At 50.2% G+C, this 20,543-nt stretch overlaps 1 protein-coding gene across 1 annotated transcript in view; it reads left to right on the top strand.

Moving 5' to 3' along the window:
* The window catches only part of POLR1B (RNA polymerase I subunit B), a 36,374-nt gene that overhangs the window by 4,367 nt on the left and 11,464 nt on the right, over positions 1-20,543 (top strand). The window contains exons 3-5 of the mRNA XM_044289564.1: positions 3-149; positions 1,554-1,686; positions 9,616-9,752. Of these exons, the coding sequence (XP_044145499.1) occupies positions 3-149; positions 1,554-1,686; positions 9,616-9,752 (417 nt within the window). The remainder of the gene's footprint in view (positions 1-2; positions 150-1,553; positions 1,687-9,615; positions 9,753-20,543) is intronic.

Below are 20,543 nucleotides of genomic sequence, written 5' to 3'. Positions count from 1 at the left end.
AGGTGGATGTTAGTTGGTCAGTCAACGGCATTCAAAAAGGTGTCATCAAGCAGTTCCTTGGCTACGTCCCCGTCATGGTAAAATCCAAACTCTGTAACTTGTATGGCCTGTCCCCCCGGCAGCTCATTGAGCATCATGAAGAGGAACAGGTGAGAATTTTTCTGCATTGGACAGATGGAAGACTATTGAACGATGTGACGCACGGAAGCATCAGATTTTGCATTCCTCCAGCATCCATTTGTGAACGGATACCTGTGACCCTCTGACGTGTCAGTGGGTCCTTGCCCTGTGACCTCTGTCTAGCATGGTCCTGGAGGGGCTGCAGTGTCTTCGCGGCTTTTCTCAGAAAACTCGGAAGGTAGTGAAGCTACTGTAATCTGATGTCTCAGTGCATGAACCTGTGTGAATTTCCTATGTATTTCTGACATGAGATATCTCCATAGCTGGATTTACTCTTTGAGAAGGAGAAGTTACTAGTCAGCATTGCAGATGGCTATTGTATGCCTACAGTGGGTGCCAGCCCAGGGAGAGTCACTGCGTGTACGGCCACTTACACCTGACAGTATTGTGCATCAGTATTTGTAAGCCAAAGCCAGGGATAGTTCCATTTTATTGGTTTTAAAGCCTCATGCACATGATCTCGAATCTGGAAAATACGGATGCAGTCAGTGTACCATCCACGTATTTTTTTGCATATCTATTGACTTCAATGTGTCCATGGTCCACATTTTACGTGCATATTTGCAGAACAGACATACAAATGCAGAAAGCACACAGGATGATCCGTTTGCTTACGCATCCATATGTCCATTCCGTCAAAAGAAATGTACCCAAAAAATGAGGATGCAGCCGTGTTTTGCGGATCCGCAATTTGTCGACTGAAAAATCCATAGTCGTGTGCATTAGTCGTTATGCTTAGTATACTTTGCTTGATTTTGTCTGCAATGATCATAGCTGTACAACTTGCTGACAGTTTCCAATAGGAAAACCGCATTTTGTTACCGCCAGCTGTTTGGTCAGTGTGTGGTCCACAGAGCAATTGTATTTGCCTGCATTGTCAAAGATAATGTTGATCAAGAGCACCTGTTCCTTCTCCTGCCACGTCTGAAATAACAATTCTGGAGCATCTTTTCTTAGATCATTACGTTGCTCTGTTCCTTTTTCATTCCTCCTAGAAATGTAAGAATCAATTGACAGCTGAGTGTTACTATTCCCATGGTTATCATGGCGTGTCCCTACACCGGCAACACTGTTTGGACAATGTCAACCTGCGTAGTCGCGCACCCCAACTGGTAACACCTAGTAGTCATTTTATTCATAGATTTCTAGAAGGAATAACAGAGGAACAGCACAAAGCAGAATTCTAAGAAAACATGCTACGGAATTCTCGGAAATGGGAAATAAAATTTATCGTAATAGACATGTTTGGAGAGCTGACAGGTGTTTTTTAAAAGCTTCTATTCACATCAGGCAAGGGATTTTTTTTCTTTGTGACGGTGGTGTGTGTGGATAATCTAGATTAGTGATTTAGTGTTGGTTTTCTTTATCCACAGGAAATGGGCGGCTACTTCATAATAAATGGAATCGAAAAAGTCATTAGGATGCTCATTATGCCAAGAAGGAATTTTCCTCTTGTTATGAATCGCCCCAAATGGAAAAACCGAGGCCCAGGCTATACCCAGTATGGTCAGTACTTTTCAGTATTTCCTTCTGCAGTCCTAGAAATGTTATCACATGTTTTAAACCTCCATAAGACATGTGTTGATTTGGTGCCCCCAGGATATGTGATAAATATTTGATCAGTGGGTGTCCGACACCCCGCACTCCCGCTGATCAGCTGTTCCGAGCAGCCCGGCACTAGAACTACAGAGCTCCATCCATTGTGTAGTGCAGGCATGCTCAACCTGCGGCCCTCCAGCTGTTGCAAAACTACAACTCCCATCATTCCCTGACAGCCTACAGAAGGGCATCGTGGTCGTTGTAGTTTTACAACAGCTGGAGGGACGCAGGTTGAGCATCCCTGGTGTAGTCGATACTGTGCTGCCATAACCTGCTCTGTCCACTACACAATGGATGGAGCTTTGTAGTTCTAGCGCCGGGCTGCTCGGAACAGCAGATTGGTGGCGGCGCGGGGTGTCGGACTCCCACTGATCAGATATTGATGGCCTCTTCTGAGGATAGGACCATCAGTATAAAAAGTATGGAAAACCCCTTTTAAAAAGGTTTTCCCTCTTTTAGATATTGATGACCCTATCCTCCGGTGGGTGTCAGACCCCCAGCACCCCCACTGATCAGCCGTTTGCGGCAGCTGCTGGTGCTGGAAACACAGCAGTGGGCAGAAGCAGTTGCTCGTTTAAATGTTTAGAAAAGTTGCTTTTACAGCTAAAACGGACCTGAGAGAAGGGAATGAAAGGTATGTTTTTTTATCAGTGTTAAGAGCCCTACCTGGCCATATTCCTATTAGGGTATGCTGGAACCAGGTGACAGAGCCTCTTTAAATGGGATCTGAGCTGCAGTACCACGGCACTACCACCCAGTGGGTGGCGCCTTCTGCTTCCTTCTCCGTACACTGTTATGTTTCTGCAGCAAACAGCTGATCAGCGGGGACACCCACCTATCTGATATCGATTACCTATCCTGAGGATAGGTCATCAGTATCTACAAAGCTGAAAACCCCTTCAAAAGAGTTGTGCCAAGTTTTTGATAGGGGGATATCGAACTGATCCATGTGGGTGCAACCACATGAATGCACCAGCAGGGGATAACTTTTCAAAACTTGGCCCAACCTTTTTACCCTGATATATATCGATGCATATTCCCCCAGGCAGTTAGGTGGAGAGCTAGCTGTGCATGTGCAGTCTCTCTCCATTAATGTCTATAGGATCTGAGGTCAAAGATGGGAAAGGACCTCTAATTTGAGCTGTTATAATGCAGTGGATTCTGAGAAATAAGAGTGCTGTTAGTGCCTTATGCAAAGACAGCATTTGCAAAAATACTAATAGTTGGAGTGCAGAAAGTGAATGTATTTGCTCCAGGGCCAGCAGAGTACTGTATGCTACTCGGCCTGAGGATGAGCCATACTGTACCTGAGGAGAGGTGCAGATTGACGGAGTTCTCTGGATTTAGGTAAAAGATAAAGTAACAGTCAGTCTACCTTTTTAAATGAACTTTGTTTGAATCTTCTCCCTTAGGCCTCATGCACACGAACGTATTTTGTTTCCGTGTCCGTTCCCTTTTTTTTTTTTTTTTTTTTTTTTGCGGTTAGGATGCAGACCCATTCATTTCAATAGGTCCGCAAAAAATGCGGATAGCACACCGTGTGCTATCCGCATGAGTATGTCCGTTCTGTAGCCCCCGCAAAAAGAAATAGAACATGTCCTATTCTTGTCCGTTTTAGGCATTGTTACAATGGATCCACAAAAAAAAAAAAAACAGATGGCATATGGATTTAATCTCGTTTTCTCGCCCAATTCCTTGGGGGACACAGGAACTCTTGGGTATAGCTTATCTCCATAGGAGGCGTGACACTAAGTAAAAGACTGTTAAGCCCCTCCTCCAGCAGCTATACCCTCAGCCTGGAGAGAGAGACTTCCAGTTTTTTGCTTAGTGTCAAGGAGGCAAGACACTCTCTGCACTGCAGAGTTGTCTTGTGAAGACTTAGAGTTTTTAATTTTTTTATTTTTACTTTTTTTCACTTGGATTTTTCCACAGGGACAACAGAGTCGCAGTAGACTTCTCTGTTTTCCCGGGGTTGAGCTGCACCAGGGCCGGTTATCCGCCCTGCTGCCTCCCCCACAGAAGAAAAGGAGGACCAGGGCAGCTCATGCTCCCCTGTATCCCGCCAGCTCTGGGTCGCCCACCTGCAAGCCCCTCTCCAGCTACTGTCACTCTGTGCCAGTGGCTGAAGGGGCGTCCCAGCTGGATGGACTAGAGGGTGAAGACGTCGCAGGTGAGGTGGCTAGTGCAGCCGTTCCGCTCCCCTCCCCCTCCCCCCCTCCCTCTCTCTCCTCTCCCCTTTACTGATGGCCTTGTTGCAGGCGCGATTCGGCGGCCGGGCGCCCTGCTTTGTCTGGAGCGGCGCGGCGGCAATGATTCATGGGGGAGACTTGTTTGAGGGCGGCCGGGTATGCGACCGCTGTGCCGTTGCATGGCAGGACGCCGGCTCCCGGCCCTCCTCCTTGGGCTCCTACCTTGCTTCCGCTCGGCGGGGGCCATTCGGGGGTCCTGTGATGGTGGAGCGCGGGTTTTGAATCGCGCGCGCGCGCGCGATAATTTTTTTCGGCGGGGGGCGGAGTTTCGGATCTTCATTCAGAGGCCGCACGACTTTCTTCCCGCGCCTCTTTAGTCCCGCCCACTCTCGTGCCGGCGTGCTTCTGGGAGCTCACTGCAGGACGGACCGTTGCTCTGATTGCACACCGCCGCTCTTCTGCTGCTGCAGCTTCCTTCTGTGACCTGGTAGGACTGTTGACCCTTCCTCACTGTAGCCCCCTGGCCTGGACTCGGGTTTTTTTCTTTGCTTCTACCAACATGTCTGACCCCTTAGTGCCAGTGGGACCTTGGTACCATACCTGCACCGCATGTAAGGCGCCCTTTCCTCAAGGGCAGTCTGATCCGCATTGCTCGCTTTGCAAAGACCCATCGCAGGGTCCGCCATCTGTTGTGTCACCCCCTGGCCTCTTGGATCCCCCTGACTGGGCTAGATCCCTCTCCCAGGCTGTGGTTAGTCTCACTAGCGTTGTGGGCCGACTTGCAGATGCGTTGCCCTTGTCGCAGCCGGATGATTCCCCTGCTGGGCCCTCCGGGTCCGCTGTCCTGGCCGACCCGTCTGAGTCTCTCTCTGCAGGCGATTCCTCTAGAGCCCGCCAATCCCAGAAGCGGCCTAGGGTGGATCACCGGTCATCCTCGGATGCCTCGGTATCCCCCCCAAGGGTGCGTTCTCAGTCGGGCCCTTCCTCCTTGCAGGATTTGCCCTCTGAGGGGGAGCTGGTTGATTCCGATTGGGATATGGATTCGGCGCTGCCTTCAAAGCTGGCTTCTGCTGTGGGCCACCTTATAAACAGTATCCGTGATACCTTTAAAATTCGCGATGATCCTCCTGATCCTGAGAAAACCAGTGTTTCCTTCTTTCGCCAGAAACAGGCTTCGGCGGTTTTTCCCCTCCATGCTGACTTTTCGTCAGTGGTTTCTAAGGCCTGGGCCCGTCCTGATGCACGGTTTACCCCGCCAAAAAAGTTGGATGTTTGTTATCCGTTTCCGGCGGATTGCATCACAAACTGGGCGTCTCCTCCCAAGGTCGACCCCCCTGTGGCCCGTTTGTCCAAGAGCACGGCTATTCCCGTCGCAGATGGTTCTTCATTACAATCCACTGAAGACCGCCGTGTAGAGACCCTTACAAAGGGTATCTTTTCGGCCTCCGGATCCGCACTTCGGCCAGTCTTTGCTTCCGCTTGGGCGGGTAAAGCGGTTTCAGAATGGGCATCTCAGCTGGATCTGGAGCTTGAATCTGACGTCCCTATTCAAGACCTCCGTGCCCTGACTCAACTTATAGTTCAGGCTGGAAAATTTGTATGCGAAGCATCCCTGGATGCAGGAGCTCTTATTGCCCGTTCATCTGCTCTGGCCGTGTCGGCTAGGAGAGAGCTTTGGTTAAAGGTTTGGTCGGCGGACGCCGCGTCTAAGCGGTCTCTTACTAGCCTTCCTTTCTCTGGTGCTCGTTTGTTCGGAACCCGTTTGGATGAAATCATTTCGGAAGCCACGGGGGGGAAGAGTACTCATCTTCCCCAATCCAAAGCTAGGAGCTCCACTCGTGGTCGTCCCTCGTTCCCCCGTTTCAGGTCTTCTCGTAGGGCTTCCGCTCCTCGCTCCGCTTCTGGTCCGTCCACTAATCCTGTCCAGGACAGGCGTAAGAAACCCTTTTTTCGGACCCAGCCCTCCTGGCGCAAATCTCAACCTGCTCGCGCTCCCGCGACCAAGCAGCCCCCCGCCTGAAGGTGCGCCCCCACCCACCCGGGTGGGGGGACGTCTCCTCCTGTTCAGGGACTTCTGGCAGGCGCACGTCTCCGACGCCTGGGCTCTCGAGGTTGTGTCTTCCGGATACAAACTCGAGCTTGCGTCCCTTCCCCCAGTTCGGTTCTTTCGCTCTCGGGTTCCCCGGGATTCCCGAGGGGCGGCCGATTTCTTTGCTGCCGTTCAGATTCTTCTAGACAAAGGGGTCATCATCCCGGTTCCCATGGGAGACAGGTTCAAGGGGTTCTATTCGAACCTTTTTGTGGTCCCCAAGAAGGAGGGTTCGGTGCGACCCATTCTGGATCTGAAACGACTGAACCGCTTCCTTCGTCTTCAGCGGTTCCGGATGGAGTCGCTCAGGTCGGTGGTGGCCTCTCTGGAACAGGGGGAGTTCCTGGCCTCCATCGACATCCAGGACGCCTACCTTCACATTCCAATCGCACGGTGTCATCAGTGCTTTCTGCGTTTTGCAGTGGGGTCCGAACACTACCAGTTCGTTGCCCTTCCCTTCGGGCTGGCGACGGCCCCTCGTGTTTTCACGAAGATCCTGGCCCCGGTCCTCGCCTTACTTCGTTCCAGGGGAGTTTTTCTGCTTCCATATCTGGACGATCTCCTGATCAAGGCGCCTTCTCTGTCACTGACTTCAGCCAGCGTGGATCTCTCGCTGCAGACCTTGCGCCAGTTTGGTTGGGTTATCAACCTACCCAAATCCTCTCTGGTTCCCTCCCAGCAATTGGTCTTTCTGGGGATGCTGCTGGATACCGATTCAGCGGTGGTTCGTCTTCCGTTGGAGAAGCGCCTGCTCCTCCATCGGTCGGTTCGGAGCCTTCTGTCCCACCGCCGTCCTTCTTTCCGGTTCAGCATGCGGGTCCTGGGTCAGATGGTGTCCTGCTTCGAGGCGATTCCTTACGCGCAGTACCACTCCCGCACCTTTCAGACGGCCATTCTGTCCGCTTGGGACAAGTCCCAGGAGAGTCTGGATCGGCATTTTCCCCTTTCCCCCCAGGTTCGTTCCTCTCTCCTCTGGTGGCTGCGGACCCCTCTTCAGGGGAAGTCCTTCCTGCCAATGACTTGGCTGGTGATTACCACCGATGCCAGTCTGCGGGGGTGGGGGGGAGTGTTTCCTCCCCGGTCCGTCCAGGGCACTTGGTCTCCGTCGGAGTCCAGACTGCCGATCAATGTTCTGGAGCTGAGAGCCATTCTTTTCTCGCTCCGACACTGGACTTCGTTGCTGCAGGGTCGCCCTGTTCGAGTCCAGTCGGACAATGCCACGGCTGTGGCGTACATAAATCACCAGGGGGGCACTCGCAGCGCGGCGGCGATGAGGGAAGTGTCTCTGATCCTTCGCTGGGCGGAGGTTCATGTTCCGGCCCTTTCGGCCGTATACATTCCGGGGGTGGACAATTGGGCGGCGGATTTCCTCAGTCGGACGACGATCGACCCGGGGGAGTGGTCTCTGCACCCCGACGTCTTCGAGTCTCTTTGTCTCCGTTGGGGTCGTCCGGACGTGGATCTCATGGCCTCCAGATTCAACTACAAACTTCCCATCTACGTGGCCAGGGCCAAAGATCCGGACGCTTACGGCGCGGACGCGCTCGTCCTCCCCTGGACGGAGTTTTCGCTCCTCTACGTGTTTCCGCCCCTGCCTCTTCTTCCGCGGGTCCTTCGGAAGATTGCGGCGGAGGGCACGCCGGCTATCCTGATCGCCCCGGACTGGCCGCGTCGTCCGTGGTACGCCGACCTTATGTTGCTTCTGGCAGACGCTCCCTTGCCTCTGCCTCTCAGAGAGGACCTCCTCTCTCAGGGGCCGATCTTCCACCAGCATTTAGGGTCGCTACGTTTGACGGCGTGGCTATTGAAACCGCGGTCCTGACGCGGCGGGGGTTTTCGGCTGACGTGGTCCGTACCATGATTCGTGCACGAAAACCGGCCTCGGCCAGGATTTATTATCGTACCTGGCGGGCCTATTTGGTTTTCTGTGAGGCCTTGGGGACTCCCCCTCTGAGGTTTTCCCTTCCTACGGTTTTATCCTTTTTGCAGTCTGGTCTGGCTCTGGGCTTGGGTCTCAGTACCCTGAAGGGTCAGATTTCGGCTCTTTCGGTCCTTTTTCAGCGTCCGCTGGCTCCGCTCGGTCCGGTTAAGACCTTTCTTCAGGGGGTTGCTCACTGTGCTCCCCCCTATCGCCCTCCTGTTCCTGCTTGGGATCTCAACATTGTGTTGGCGGCTCTCCAATCTTCCCCTTTCGAGCCTCTGCGCAAGGTTTCCCCTCGCTTGTTGTCTTGCAAGGTTTTCTTTCTCGTCGCTATCACGTCCCTTCGGCGTGTGTCTGAGTTGGCGGCTCTTTCTTGCGTGGAGCCCTTCTTGGTTTTTCACCAGGACAAGGTGGTTCTCCGTCCTGTTCCGGAATTTCTTCCGAAGGTGGTGTCCGCCTTTCACCTGAATGAGGATATTGTCCTTCCTTCTCTGTGTCCGGCCCCGTCGCATCCCCGGGAGCGGGAGCTTCACCGTCTGGATGTTGTTCGGGCTCTCAGGATCTACCTGGATGTGACCAGACCCTTTCGGCGTACGGATTCTCTGTTTGTGGTTCCGGAGGGTCCGCGCAGGGGACTGGCGGCGTCTAAGGTGGTTGTTGCCCGCTTTCTCAAGATGGCTATCATTGAGGCTTACCGTGCTCGGGGCAGGGATCCGCCCCTTGGTGTTACCGCTCATTCTACCAGAGCGGTCGGGGCTTCCTGGGCTCAGCGTAATCGTGCCTCGGCTGAGCAGCTGTGCAAGGCGGCCACCTGGTCTTCTTTGCACACGTTCACCAAGTTTTACAGGGTGAACACTTATGCCTCGGCGGATGCTGCTTTGGGCCGCTTGGTCTTGCAGGCGGCGGTGCCTTGATGTTTACGGTGCCTGGTTCGCGTTTGATTGTGGTCCCTCCCTGTTTGTGGACTGCTTTTGAACGTCCCAAGAGTTCCTGTGTCCCCCAAGGAATTGGGCGAGAAAACGAGATTTTTGTATAACTTACCAGTAAAATCTCTTTCTCGCTCTTCCTTGGGGGACACAGCGCCCGCCCATTGTTTTTTTGTTGGCCTTCGGGTGTTTTTTTCTGGCTTGTTGGTATTGGTTTTGGTTACTCCTTGCCTTTGTCTTGCACTACTTGGGCACATAACTGGAAGTCTCTCTCTCCAGGCTGAGGGTATAGCTGCTGGAGGAGGGGCTTAACAGTCTTTTACTTAGTGTCACGCCTCCTATGGAGATAAGCTATACCCAAGAGTTCCTGTGTCCCCCAAGGAAGAGCGAGAAAGAGATTTTACTGGTAAGTTATACAAAAATCTCGTTTTTTTTGCGGACCGCAAAACACATACGGTCGTGTGCATGTAGTCTTACTGAGGTGGTCCTGTACTAGTCTTCTCTTCTCCAGTCCCATAGTAATGAATGGAGAGCAGCGTGCATGCTCAGCCGCTACTTTCATACAGGGTTGGGGACACAGGAGTCCCGTTCTCATGAACAGTACAGGGTCCCAGCAGTCAGATCCCCATCGACCCTGTGAATACATGATAAGATTAAGTCTTGGGGCAAACCATTTAACCTCTTCATGATCGCATCTCTCATTTTCTGCAGGTATCTCAATGCGTTGTGTCAGAGACGAGCACACCGCTGTGAACATGAATCTACATTACCTGGAAAATGGTTCTGTAATGGTTAATTTCATTTATCACAAGCAGCTCTTCTTCATCCCCCTAGGCTTTGCTTTAAAGGTCAGTTTAAGTCACAAGTGATGTAATGAACCAATTTCACACACGAGGCGAGATATTGCTACACATTGCTGTCACTAGGGCACGGAGACTGGCGCAGGCTTTTTGCAGGGATTACAAAAATTGAATGCACTTCTGTATTTTGTTGTTCCCGTACCTCCTTTCTCATCAAACTAAAGAAAGTGAATTATAGCAGCACTTACGGGAAAAAATGTCCAACTGGTGGTGGTGCCAGCGGTGATGGGTTCAAACCTGTCGAACCGCCGCAATCTAGAATGTAAAGAAAAACCGCAGAACTCTTTAGTCTTCAAAATATCCTTCTGGTTCATTCACCAAATGCATGCCACGTTTAGACCAAGTATGGTCTTTCTCCAGCCTTGCGTCGAAGCGTCGCATACCCTGTGAATAAACCACTAGGATATTTTGAAGACTAAAGAGTGCTGCGGTTTTTCTTTCTCATCCAATGTCACTCATACAGCTGTAGCGATGTCATACATGTGACATTATGACATCCACTTAGAATGATGAGCTTCTATCCTAGTTTGAGTATTTTTCAGGTTTGGTTTGGTCCACACCTGTACTTAGTGGAGGCCATAATAGTGTATCAGTAGCAGTGTATCTTCATACAACCTCTAGATGGCGCTGCTTGTGTTGTGATCTATGATCGTGAGTAATTTATTTTTATTTTTATGAATAGACAGTGTAAACTTCAGATAGTGGTAGTGGTCCATGTTGAATGATAAATTTGGTACTTGTATAACTTTAAACAACCAGTTGGTTGTCAGCAGAAACAACACTATTAGCCTGGCTGACCTAAGGGATGTGCTGATGTCAGCTGAACCTAAGTAGCCTAGTCTAGTTTTAATGCATGCGCCCGTTACTGCTGAAAAATAATTTAGGGGGGGCGGGCGGTGTATTCGCGTTGCTCCTGCTACTAGGGCAGGCATTCCCAAACTGCGTCCCTCCAGCTGTTGTAAAACTACAACTCCCACCGTGCCATGCTTTAGGCTGATACCTGTAGGCTGTTCAGGCATGCTGGGAGTTGTAGTTTTGCAACAGCTGGAGGGCCGCAGTTTGAGGATGTCTGTACTAGAGGCTCCATTCTCCCACATCTGTCCAGTCCCTCCTGGACTTGATTGACAGGGCCAGGCAGCATTTACGTCTTCCTGTCTGGCCCTGAGTGCAGGTGAAATATCATGACTGCGCCGTGCCGTTTAGTATTTGGTGCAGGTGTAGTGAAGAAAGGTCACTTGCCAGCTGCCGAATTCCTTCACTACGCCTGCGCTAAATACTTAACGACCTGCCGCAGGCTTGAGATTTCATCCGCATTAAGGGTCAGGCAGGAGGACGTGAATGCTGCCTGGCCCTGTCAATCAAGTCCAGGAGGGAGTGGACAGAGGAACCGGAGCAACCACCCGACGACCCACACTCCTAGAGGCTAATTTGCATATATACGAATCTCCATATAATAAGCTCCATCTAAACTGAGAAAACAGGCCCCTGTTCTCGTGATAGGCGGGGGTTTAAACACTGGGACCCCCACAAATCAGCCGCTTCTGAATAGAGGATACGTTATTTTATGGGACTACCCCTTTAAATCAGGATTCTGGTGAATATTTAGCTTGGTAAACCACCCCCGATGTTGACGCCGCTCATAGTTTAATTTTTTTATATCTGCATTTTGACTGAACTGATACATTGTAGCAAATGATCAGGAAAGAGACAGCTATGCTGCTGATGTATTTAGCCCACACAGTATTACATAAACTGGAGTATCAGTCTGGGTATGTTTCTGTAGCATAAGTGCTGCACCAGTCTCTCATTGGTCCTTATAGTTTGCTACAATGTGTCAGTGTAGATGAAATGTATCATCTGTGGAGTCTGAGCTTGTAGAGGATTTCCTAGAGTAAATACACAAAAGAACAAACCCTCAGCTGTGTAATTATCTGGTCTATATGGGTTTCAAACAAGTGACTGACAGCAAGCAAAGGTAGTAGCAGAACATCCAGTCGCTTCATGTTACTTACATAAAACCACTTTATGTAGTAACTAGAGTTGAGCGAACACCTGGATGTTCGGGTTCGAGAAGTTCGGCCGAACTTCCCGGAAATGTTCGGGTTCGGGATCCGAACCCGATCCGAACTTCGTCCCGAACCCCATTGAAGTCAATGGGGACCCGAACTTTTCGGCACTAAAACGGCTGTAAAACAGCCCAGGAAAGGGCTAGAGGGCTGCAAAAGGCAGCAACATGTAGGTAAATCCCCTGCAAACAAATGTGGATAGGGAAATGAATAAAAATAAAAATTAAATAAATAAAAATTAACCAAAATCAATTGGAGAGAGGTCCCATAGCAGAGAATCTGGCTTCCCGTCACCCACCACTGGAACAGTCCATTCTCAGATATTTAGGCCCCGGCACCCAGGCAGAGGAGAGAGGTCCCATAACAGACAATCTGGCTTCATGTCAGCAGAGAATCAGTCTTCGTATCATAGCAGAGAATCAGGCTTCACGTCAGCCACCACTGCAGCAGTCCATTGTCAGATATTTAGGCCCAGCACACAGGCAGAGGAGAGAGGTCCCGTAACAGAGAATCTGGCTTAATGTCAGCAGAGAATCAGTCTTCATATCATAGCAGAGAATCAGGCTTCACGTCACCCACCACTGCAACATTCCATTTTCATAAATTTAGGCCCAGCACCCAGGCAGAGGAGAGAGGTCCCGTAACAGAGGATCTGGCTTCATGTCAGCAGAGAATTAGTCTGCATGTCATAGCAGAGAATCAGGCTTCACGTCGGCCACCACTGCAACAGTCCATTGGCATATATTTAGGCCCAGCACCCTTGCAGAGGAGAGAGGTCCCGTAACAGACAATCTGGCTTCATGTCAGCAGAGAATCAGTCTGCATGTCATAGCAGAGAATCAGGCTTCACGTCAGCCACCAATGCAACAGTCCATTGTCAGATATTTAGGCCCAGCACCCAGGCAGAGGAGAGAGGTCCCGTAACAGAGGATCTGGCTTCATGTCAGCAGAGAATTAGTCTGCATGTCATAGCAGAGAATCAGGCTTCACGTCAGCCACCACTGCAACAGTCCATTGGCATATATTTAGGCCCAGCACCCTTGCAGAGGAGAGAGGTCCCGTAACAGAGGATCTGGCTTCATGTCAGCAGAGAATTAGTCTGCATGTCATAGCAGAGAATCAGGCTTCACTTCACCCAACATTGGAACAGTCCATTGGCATATATTTAGGCCCTGGCACCCAGACAGAGGAGAGGTTCGTTCAACTATGGGTAGCCTCGCAATATAATGGTAAAATAAAAATAGGATTGAATGAGGAAGTGCCCTGGAGTCCAATAATATATGGTTAAGGGGAGGTAGTTAATGTCTAATCTGGACAAGGGACGGACAGGTCCTGTGGGATCCATGCCTGGTTCATTTTTATGAACGTCAGCTTGTCCACATTGGCTGTAGACAGGCGGCTGCGTTTGTCTGTAATGACGCCCCCTGCCGTGCTGAATACACGTTCAGACAAAACGCTGGCTGCCGGGCAGGCCAGCACCTCCAAGGCATAAAAGGCTAGCTCTGGCCACGTGGACAATTTAGAGACCCAGAAGTTGAATGGGGCCGAACCATCAGTCAGTACGTGGAGGGGTGTGCACACGTACTGTTCCACCATGTTAGTGAAATGTTGCCTCCTGCTAACACGTTGCATATCAGGTGGTGGTGCAGTTAGCTGTGGCGTGTTGACAAAAGTTTTCCACATCTCTGCCATGCTAACCCTGCCCTCAGAGGAGCTGGCCGTGACACAGCTGCCTTGGCGACTTCTTGTTCCTCCTCTGCCTTGGCCTTGGGCTTCCACTTGTTCCCCTGTGACATTTGGGAATGCTCTCAGTAGAGCGTCTACCAACGTGCACTTGTACTCGCGCATCTTCCTATCACGCTCCAGTGCAGGAAGTAAGGTGGGCACATTGTCTTTGTAGCGTGGATCCAGCAGGGTGGCAACCCAGTAGTCCGCACAGGTTAAAATGTGGGCAACTCTGCTGTCGTTGAGCGACTACATGCTGCAGTGCCTGCGCATGTGTGCCAGGCTGCCCAGGGGTAAGGACAAGCTGTCCTCTGTGGGAGGCGATTCGTCATCGTCCTGCCTTTCCCCCCAGCCATGCACCAGTGATGGACCCGAGCTGCGTTGGGTGCCACCCCGCTGTGACCATGCTTCATCCTCATCCTCCTCCACCTCCTCCTCGTCCTCCAGTAGTGGGCCCTGGCTGGCCACATTTGTACCTGGCCTCTGCTGTTGCCAAAAACCTCCCTCTGAGTCACTTCGAAGAGACTGGCCTGAAAGTGCTAAAAATGACCCCTCCTCCTCCTCCTGGGCCACCTCCTCTTCCATCATCGCCCTAAGTGTTTTCTCAAGGAGACATAGAAGTGGTATTGTAACGCTGATAACGGCGTCATCGCCACTGGCCAGTACTCGAAACAGCGCAACAGGGCACACAGGTCTCGCATGGAGGCCCAGTCATTGGTGGTGAAGTGGTGCTGTTCTGTAGTGCGACTGACCCGTGCATGCTGCAGCTGAAACTCCACTATGGCCTGCTGCTGCTCGCACAGTCTGTCCAGCATGTGCAAGGTGGAGTTCCACCTGGTGGGCACGTCGCATATGAGGCGGTGAGCGGGAAGGCCGAAGTTACGCTGTAGCGCAGACAGGCAAGCAGCAGCAGGATGTGAACGCCGGAAGCGCGAACAGACGGCCCGCACTTTATGCAGCAGCTCTGACATGTCGGGGTAGTTGTGAATGAACTTCTGCACCACCAAATTCAGCACATGCGCCAAGCAAGGGATGTGCGTCAAATTGGCTAGTCCCAGAGCTGCAACGAGATTTCGCCCATTATCACACACCACCAGGCCAGGCTTGAGGCTCACCGGCAGCAACCACTCGTCGGTCTGTTGTTCTATACCCCGCCACAACTCCTGTGCGGTGTGGGGCCTGTCCCCCAAACATATGAGTTTCAGAATGGCCTGCTTACGTTTACCCCGGGCTGTGCTGAAGTTGGTGGTGAAGGTGTGTGGCTGACTGGATGAGCAGGTGGAAGAAGAGGAGGAGGAAGCCGAGAAGGAGGAGGTGGCAACAGGAGGCAAAGAATGTTGCCCTGCGATCCTTGGCGGCGGAAGGACGTGCGCCAAACAGCTCTCCGCCTGGGGCCCAGCTGCCACTACATTTACCCAGTGTGCAGTTAGGGAGATATAGCGTCCCTGGCCGTGCTTACTGGTCCACGTATCTGTGGTTAGGTGGACCTTGCTACAGATGGCGTTGCGCAGTGCACACTTGATTTTATCGGATACTTGGTTGTGCAGGGAAGGCACGGCTCTCTTGGAGAAGTAGTGGCGGCTGGGAACAACATACTGTGGGACAGCAAGCGACATGAGCTGTTTGAAGCTGTCTGTGTCCACCAGCCTAAATGACAGCATTTCATAGGCCAGTAGTTTAGAAATGCTGGCATTCAGGGCCAGGGATCGAGGGTGGCTAGGTGGGAATTTACGCTTTCTCTCAAATGTTTGTGAGATGGAGAGCTGAACGCTGGCGTGTGACATGGTTGAGACGCTTGGTGACGGAGGTGGTGGTGGTGTTGGTGGTACATCCCCTGTTTGCTGGGCGGCAGGTGCCAACGTTTCTCCAGAGGCGGAGGCGGCAGCAGCAGAAGAGGCCGAGGCAGCAGCAGAAGAGGTAGCAGGGGGAGCCTGAGTGACTTCCTTGGTTTTAAGGTGTTTACTCCACTGCAGTTCATGCTTTGCATGCAGGTGCCTGGTCATGCAGGTTGTGCTCAGGTTCAGAACGTTAATGCCTCGCTTCAGGCTCTGATGGCACAGCGTGCAAACCACTCGGGTCTTGTCGTCAGCACATTGTTTGAAGAAGTGCCATGCCAGGGAACTCCTTGAAGCTGCCTTTGGGGTGCTCGGTCCCAGATGGCGGCGGTCAGTAGCAGGCGGAGTCTCTTGGCGGCGGGTGTTCTGCTTTTGCCCACTGCTCCCTCTTTTGCTACGCTGTTGGCTCGGTCTCACCACTGCCTCTTCCTCCGAACTGTGAAAGTCAGTGGCGCGACCTTCATTCCATGTGGGGTCTAGGACCTCATCGTCCCCTGCATCGTCTTCCACCCAGTCTTGATCCCTGACCTCCTGTTCAGTCTGCACACTGCAGAAAGACGCAGCAGTTGGCACCTGTGTTTCGTCATCATCAGAGACATGCTGAGGTGGTGTTCCCATGTCCTCATCATCAGGAAACATAAGTGGTTGTGCGTCAGTGCATTCTATGTCTTTCACCGCTGGGGAAGGGCTAGGTGGATGCCCTTGGGAAACCCTGCCAGCGGAGTCTTCAAACAGCATAAGAGACTGCTGCATAACTTGAGGCTGAGACAGTTTCCCTGGTATGCATGGGGGTGATGTGACAGGCGCCATCTGTGCGCTTTCTGCAGAAGACTGGGTGGGAGATAATGTGAACGTGCTGGATCCACTGTCGGCCACCCAATTGACTGTACAAATGCCTGTACCTGCTCAGGCCTTACCATCCTTAGAACGGCATTGGGCCCCACCATATATCGCTGTAAATTCTGGCGGCTACTGGGACCTGAGGTAGTTGGTACACTAGGACGTGTGGATGTGGCAGAACGGCCACGTCCTCTCCCAGCACCAGAGGGTCCACTCACACCACCACGACCATGTCCACGTCCGCGTCCCTTACTAGATGTTTTTCTCATTGTTATGGTTCACCACAACAACAAATATATTATTTGGCCCAATGTATTGTATTCAAATTCAGCGGGATATAAATTTGAGGCCTAGTATTTAGGCGCTGGGTGACCGGTATGGATTTAGTGACAGAATTAGACTGGGATATGGCCAAAAAATAACCACACTATTGCTGGTTAAATGCACTTGGTGTGACAGCTTGACCAACCACACTACTGAGGGTTAAATGCACTTGGTGACGGGCGCAGCTTGCCCCTGATGTAGTGTATATATATGGCCAAAAAATGAACAGACAATTGCTGGTTAAATGCACTTGGTGTGACAGCTTCACCCTGATGTAGGCTTTAGCCAAAAAACAACCACACCATTGAGGGTTAAATGCACTTGGTGACAGGCGCAGCTTGCCCCTGATGTAGTATATGGCCAAAAAATGAACAGACTATTGCTGGTTAAATGCACTTGGTGACGGGCGCAGCTTGCCCCTGATTTAGTATATGGCCAAAAAATGAACAGACTATTGCTGGTTAAGTGCATTTGGTGTCACAGCTTGACCAACCACACTACTGAGGGTTAAATGCACTTGGTGACGGGCGCAGCTTGCCCCTGATGTAGTATATGGCCAAAAAATGAACAGACTATTGCTGGTTAAATGCACTTGGTGTGACAGCTTCACCCTGATGTAGGCTTTAGCCAAAAAACAACCACACCATTGAGGGTTAAATGCACTTGGTGACGGTGCCCGGCAGAGAAGGCAGGCACAATGTTAGCCGAGTGGTAAATGCAGTCTGTTATGCTAAAAAGAAAAATATGCCTTTAATATTACTAGGGACAGACGCTGAAAAGGCATTCGATAGGGTTGGGTGGCCTTTCATGCGTAGTACTTTACTGGCATTTGGCTTCCCTGATGCATTTGTCAGGGCGATTTTCTCCCTATATTCAGCTCCCACGGCCCGTATTTTAGTTAATGGTACTCTGTCTGATCCCTTCTTTATTAGGAACGGTACCAGACAGGGATGCCCCCTTTCCCCATCTCTGTTTATATTAGTTCTTGAAACGCTCCTATTAAAGTTCAGGCAAGATCCTAGTATTAAGGGAGTCAAATTCAAGGGAGATGCGCAGAAAATGGCAGCATTTGCTGACGACTTGCTATTGTTAGTCACCAACCCTATCGAAGCAATGAAGCAAATATTGGACACTTTTAAAGCCTTTGGGGAGATCTCCAACTTTAAAATGAACTTGGAAAAGTCTGAAGCCATTGGAGTTTCTCTAACCCCTTCACAGTTGAGTAAGATTAGAGGTATGTCCCCCTTTAAGTGGCCCCCCTCTGCGATTAAATATTTGGGTGTTATGATTCCAGCCAATCCTACCCAGCTGTTCCAGCTTAATTACACTCCGTTGTTAACAAAAGTGCAAGCGTTCCTGAATAAATCCTTATTACCTAGGATTTCATGGTTAGGACGGAAAAATGTCTTGACCTCATACATCCTACCCCAAATACTATACATGTGTCGCTCCCTCCCAATAGCTATTCCTAGATCATTCCTGAACAGATTGAGATCAGTTATGGGGAAATTTCTATGGGGGAACAAAAAAGCTAGGTTACCTTACTCTCTTCTTACAAGGAAGAGGAGGCATGGGGGAATCTCTTTGCCAGATATCTCTGCATATGTTCAAGCTATCCACCTAGAGAGATGGTTGACTTTAACTAGATCTGGAGACAACCCCTTGCATGTACGCTTTGAAAGAGAGGTATTGGGGAAAAATAGTGCTCACTTGTTGTGGCATAAACCCCTAACTTTCAATTCTCAGGAAATTATAAGCGTTATAACTAAAAACACTATTAAGGAGTGTCAGAGGTCATCTGCGTTAAATCTGAGCAAGGGAGATCTGTCCCCTATTGCTCCCCTTAATACATTACCCTACGTTCTTTCAGATAGAGTTGTGGAGACTAACCCTGTGTGGGAATCTGTTGCAGAGCTCAAGGTAGGGGACCTTTTGAAATTAACTCGGGTCACTGATATCTACGAATCTCTCAGAGGAGAGCCACCGACGGTAGGGTCAGATATTCAAAAGTGGGACTTTGAAGTAACCTGTAGGAAGTATAAGGTAACTAGCATCCGACCAAAGATAGATCCATCGTGGTTGGAAACCATGGTTCTATTACCAAAATTGCCACCTAAAACTCTTTCCTTAATATATAGACAGATTTTAGAAAAAAGAGGGGACGACAAGCCCACTTACCTTAAGGAATGGGAGAGGGAGTTAGGGATAATTCTGGATGAGCCCAGCAGAACATTTATTTTGTCGCACTCATATGGATTTTCCAGATGTGTCAGGGTGCAGGAGAACTCACTCAAAACCTTAACTAGATGGTACCGTACACCTGAATTCCTCAAAAAAATCCACTTAATCAGCTCTAGTGAGTGTTGGAGATGTCTGGAGGGTGTGGGCAGCATCTCTCATATATGGTGGCATTGTCATAAAATTAGACAGTTTTGGGATTCAGTGGAGGATTCTATGAATAGGATCTGCACAGGAAACTTGTCACTTACTGCCTCTCTAGTTCTACTGTGGAAACCAGAGGGCACTTTCACTCCTAATAAAAATAACCTACAGACACATATGATTACAGCCGCCAAGTTATTGGTCCCAGCATTGTGGAGAACTACAGAGCCGCCCAGTTTAGACATGTGGTATGAGAAAATGACTCACTTATGTAGAATGGAGGAATTGGCAAGCTGGGAGTCTCACAACAGACAGAGGTTTTTGAAGACTTGGCAACCTTGGTTGTCACATATGTCTACCCAGCAGGAACAGAGAGCTTGAGTTACCCCCAGCCAAGAGTATTTGGAGATCAGAGACCTTTCAATTCTGAGGGGAACCAATCTGAGTATATGGATAGGGTTTGTCTGAACGTGTGCTATGGTGATGTGGTGGATGAATGGGGCTAAAACATACACTTGCTGGTGTATAGACTCCAGAACACAGCTGATCAGATCTTAGAGGTGAACCAACTCGACTTTTTGGGTTTTGTCTTAGGATTATGTTCATGATCCATTGTTTTTGGTATGTGTTTTTATTTTATGTTCTTTCCAAGAAGGAAATTTTATGTTTAGATCCTGCTATATCACAATGCATGATAAGTCAGGTCTGTGTACCACTTGCTGTCTTTTTGATTGAGGTAATACTTGTGATATGCTCTAATCTGCTATTTAGACCAGTTGCACTGGTCATGCCTTTTTCCTACATTGTCAAAGTACACGAGATAATGTACTTTATTGATGTCTACGTTAATAAAAAGAGAATGTTTAAAAAAAAATGCACTTGGTGACGGGCGCAGCTTGCCCCTGATGTAGTATATGGCCAAAAAATGAACAGACTATTGCTGGTTAAATGCACTTGGTGACGGGGGCGCAGCTTGCCCCTGATTTAGTATATGGCCAAAAAATGAACAGACTATTGCTGGTTAAATGCACTTGGTGTGATAGCTTGACCAACCACACTACTGAGGGTTAAATGCACTTGGTGACGGGCGCAGCTTGCCCCTGATGTAGTATATGGCCAAAAAATAAACAGACTATTGCTGGTTAAATGCACTTGGTGTGACAGCTTCACCCTGATGTAGGCTTTAGCCAAAAAACAACCACACCATTGAGGGTTAAATGCACTTGGTCGCAGCTTGTGCTGGCGCACCACAAGACACAAAATGGCCGCCGATCACCCCAGAAAAAAGTGACTGACAAACGGTCTGGGCAGCCTAAAAACAGTGAGCAATTGAATTTCAGCAGCTCAATGATGCACAGCTGCAGATCGATCAATTAATCAAGTGCTTTGGAGGAGTTAATCTGCCTAATCTCGCCCTACTGTCGCAGCCGCAACCTCTCCCTACGCTAATCGGAGCAGAGTGACGGGCGGCGCTATGTGACTCCAGCTTAAATAGAGGCTGGGTCACATGGTGCTCTGGCCAATTACAGCCATGCCAATAGTAGGCATGGCTGTGACGGCCTCTTGGGGCAAGTAGTATGATGCTTGTTGATTGGCTGCTTTGCAGC

The sequence above is a fragment of the Bufo gargarizans genome, chromosome 4 (genome assembly GCF_014858855.1).
Source record: "Bufo gargarizans isolate SCDJY-AF-19 chromosome 4, ASM1485885v1, whole genome shotgun sequence".
Classification (NCBI taxonomy): domain Eukaryota; kingdom Metazoa; phylum Chordata; class Amphibia; order Anura; family Bufonidae; genus Bufo; species Bufo gargarizans.
The sequence above is the reverse complement of the archived record's forward strand: the minus strand, read 5'-3'. Positions and strand labels throughout refer to the sequence as shown.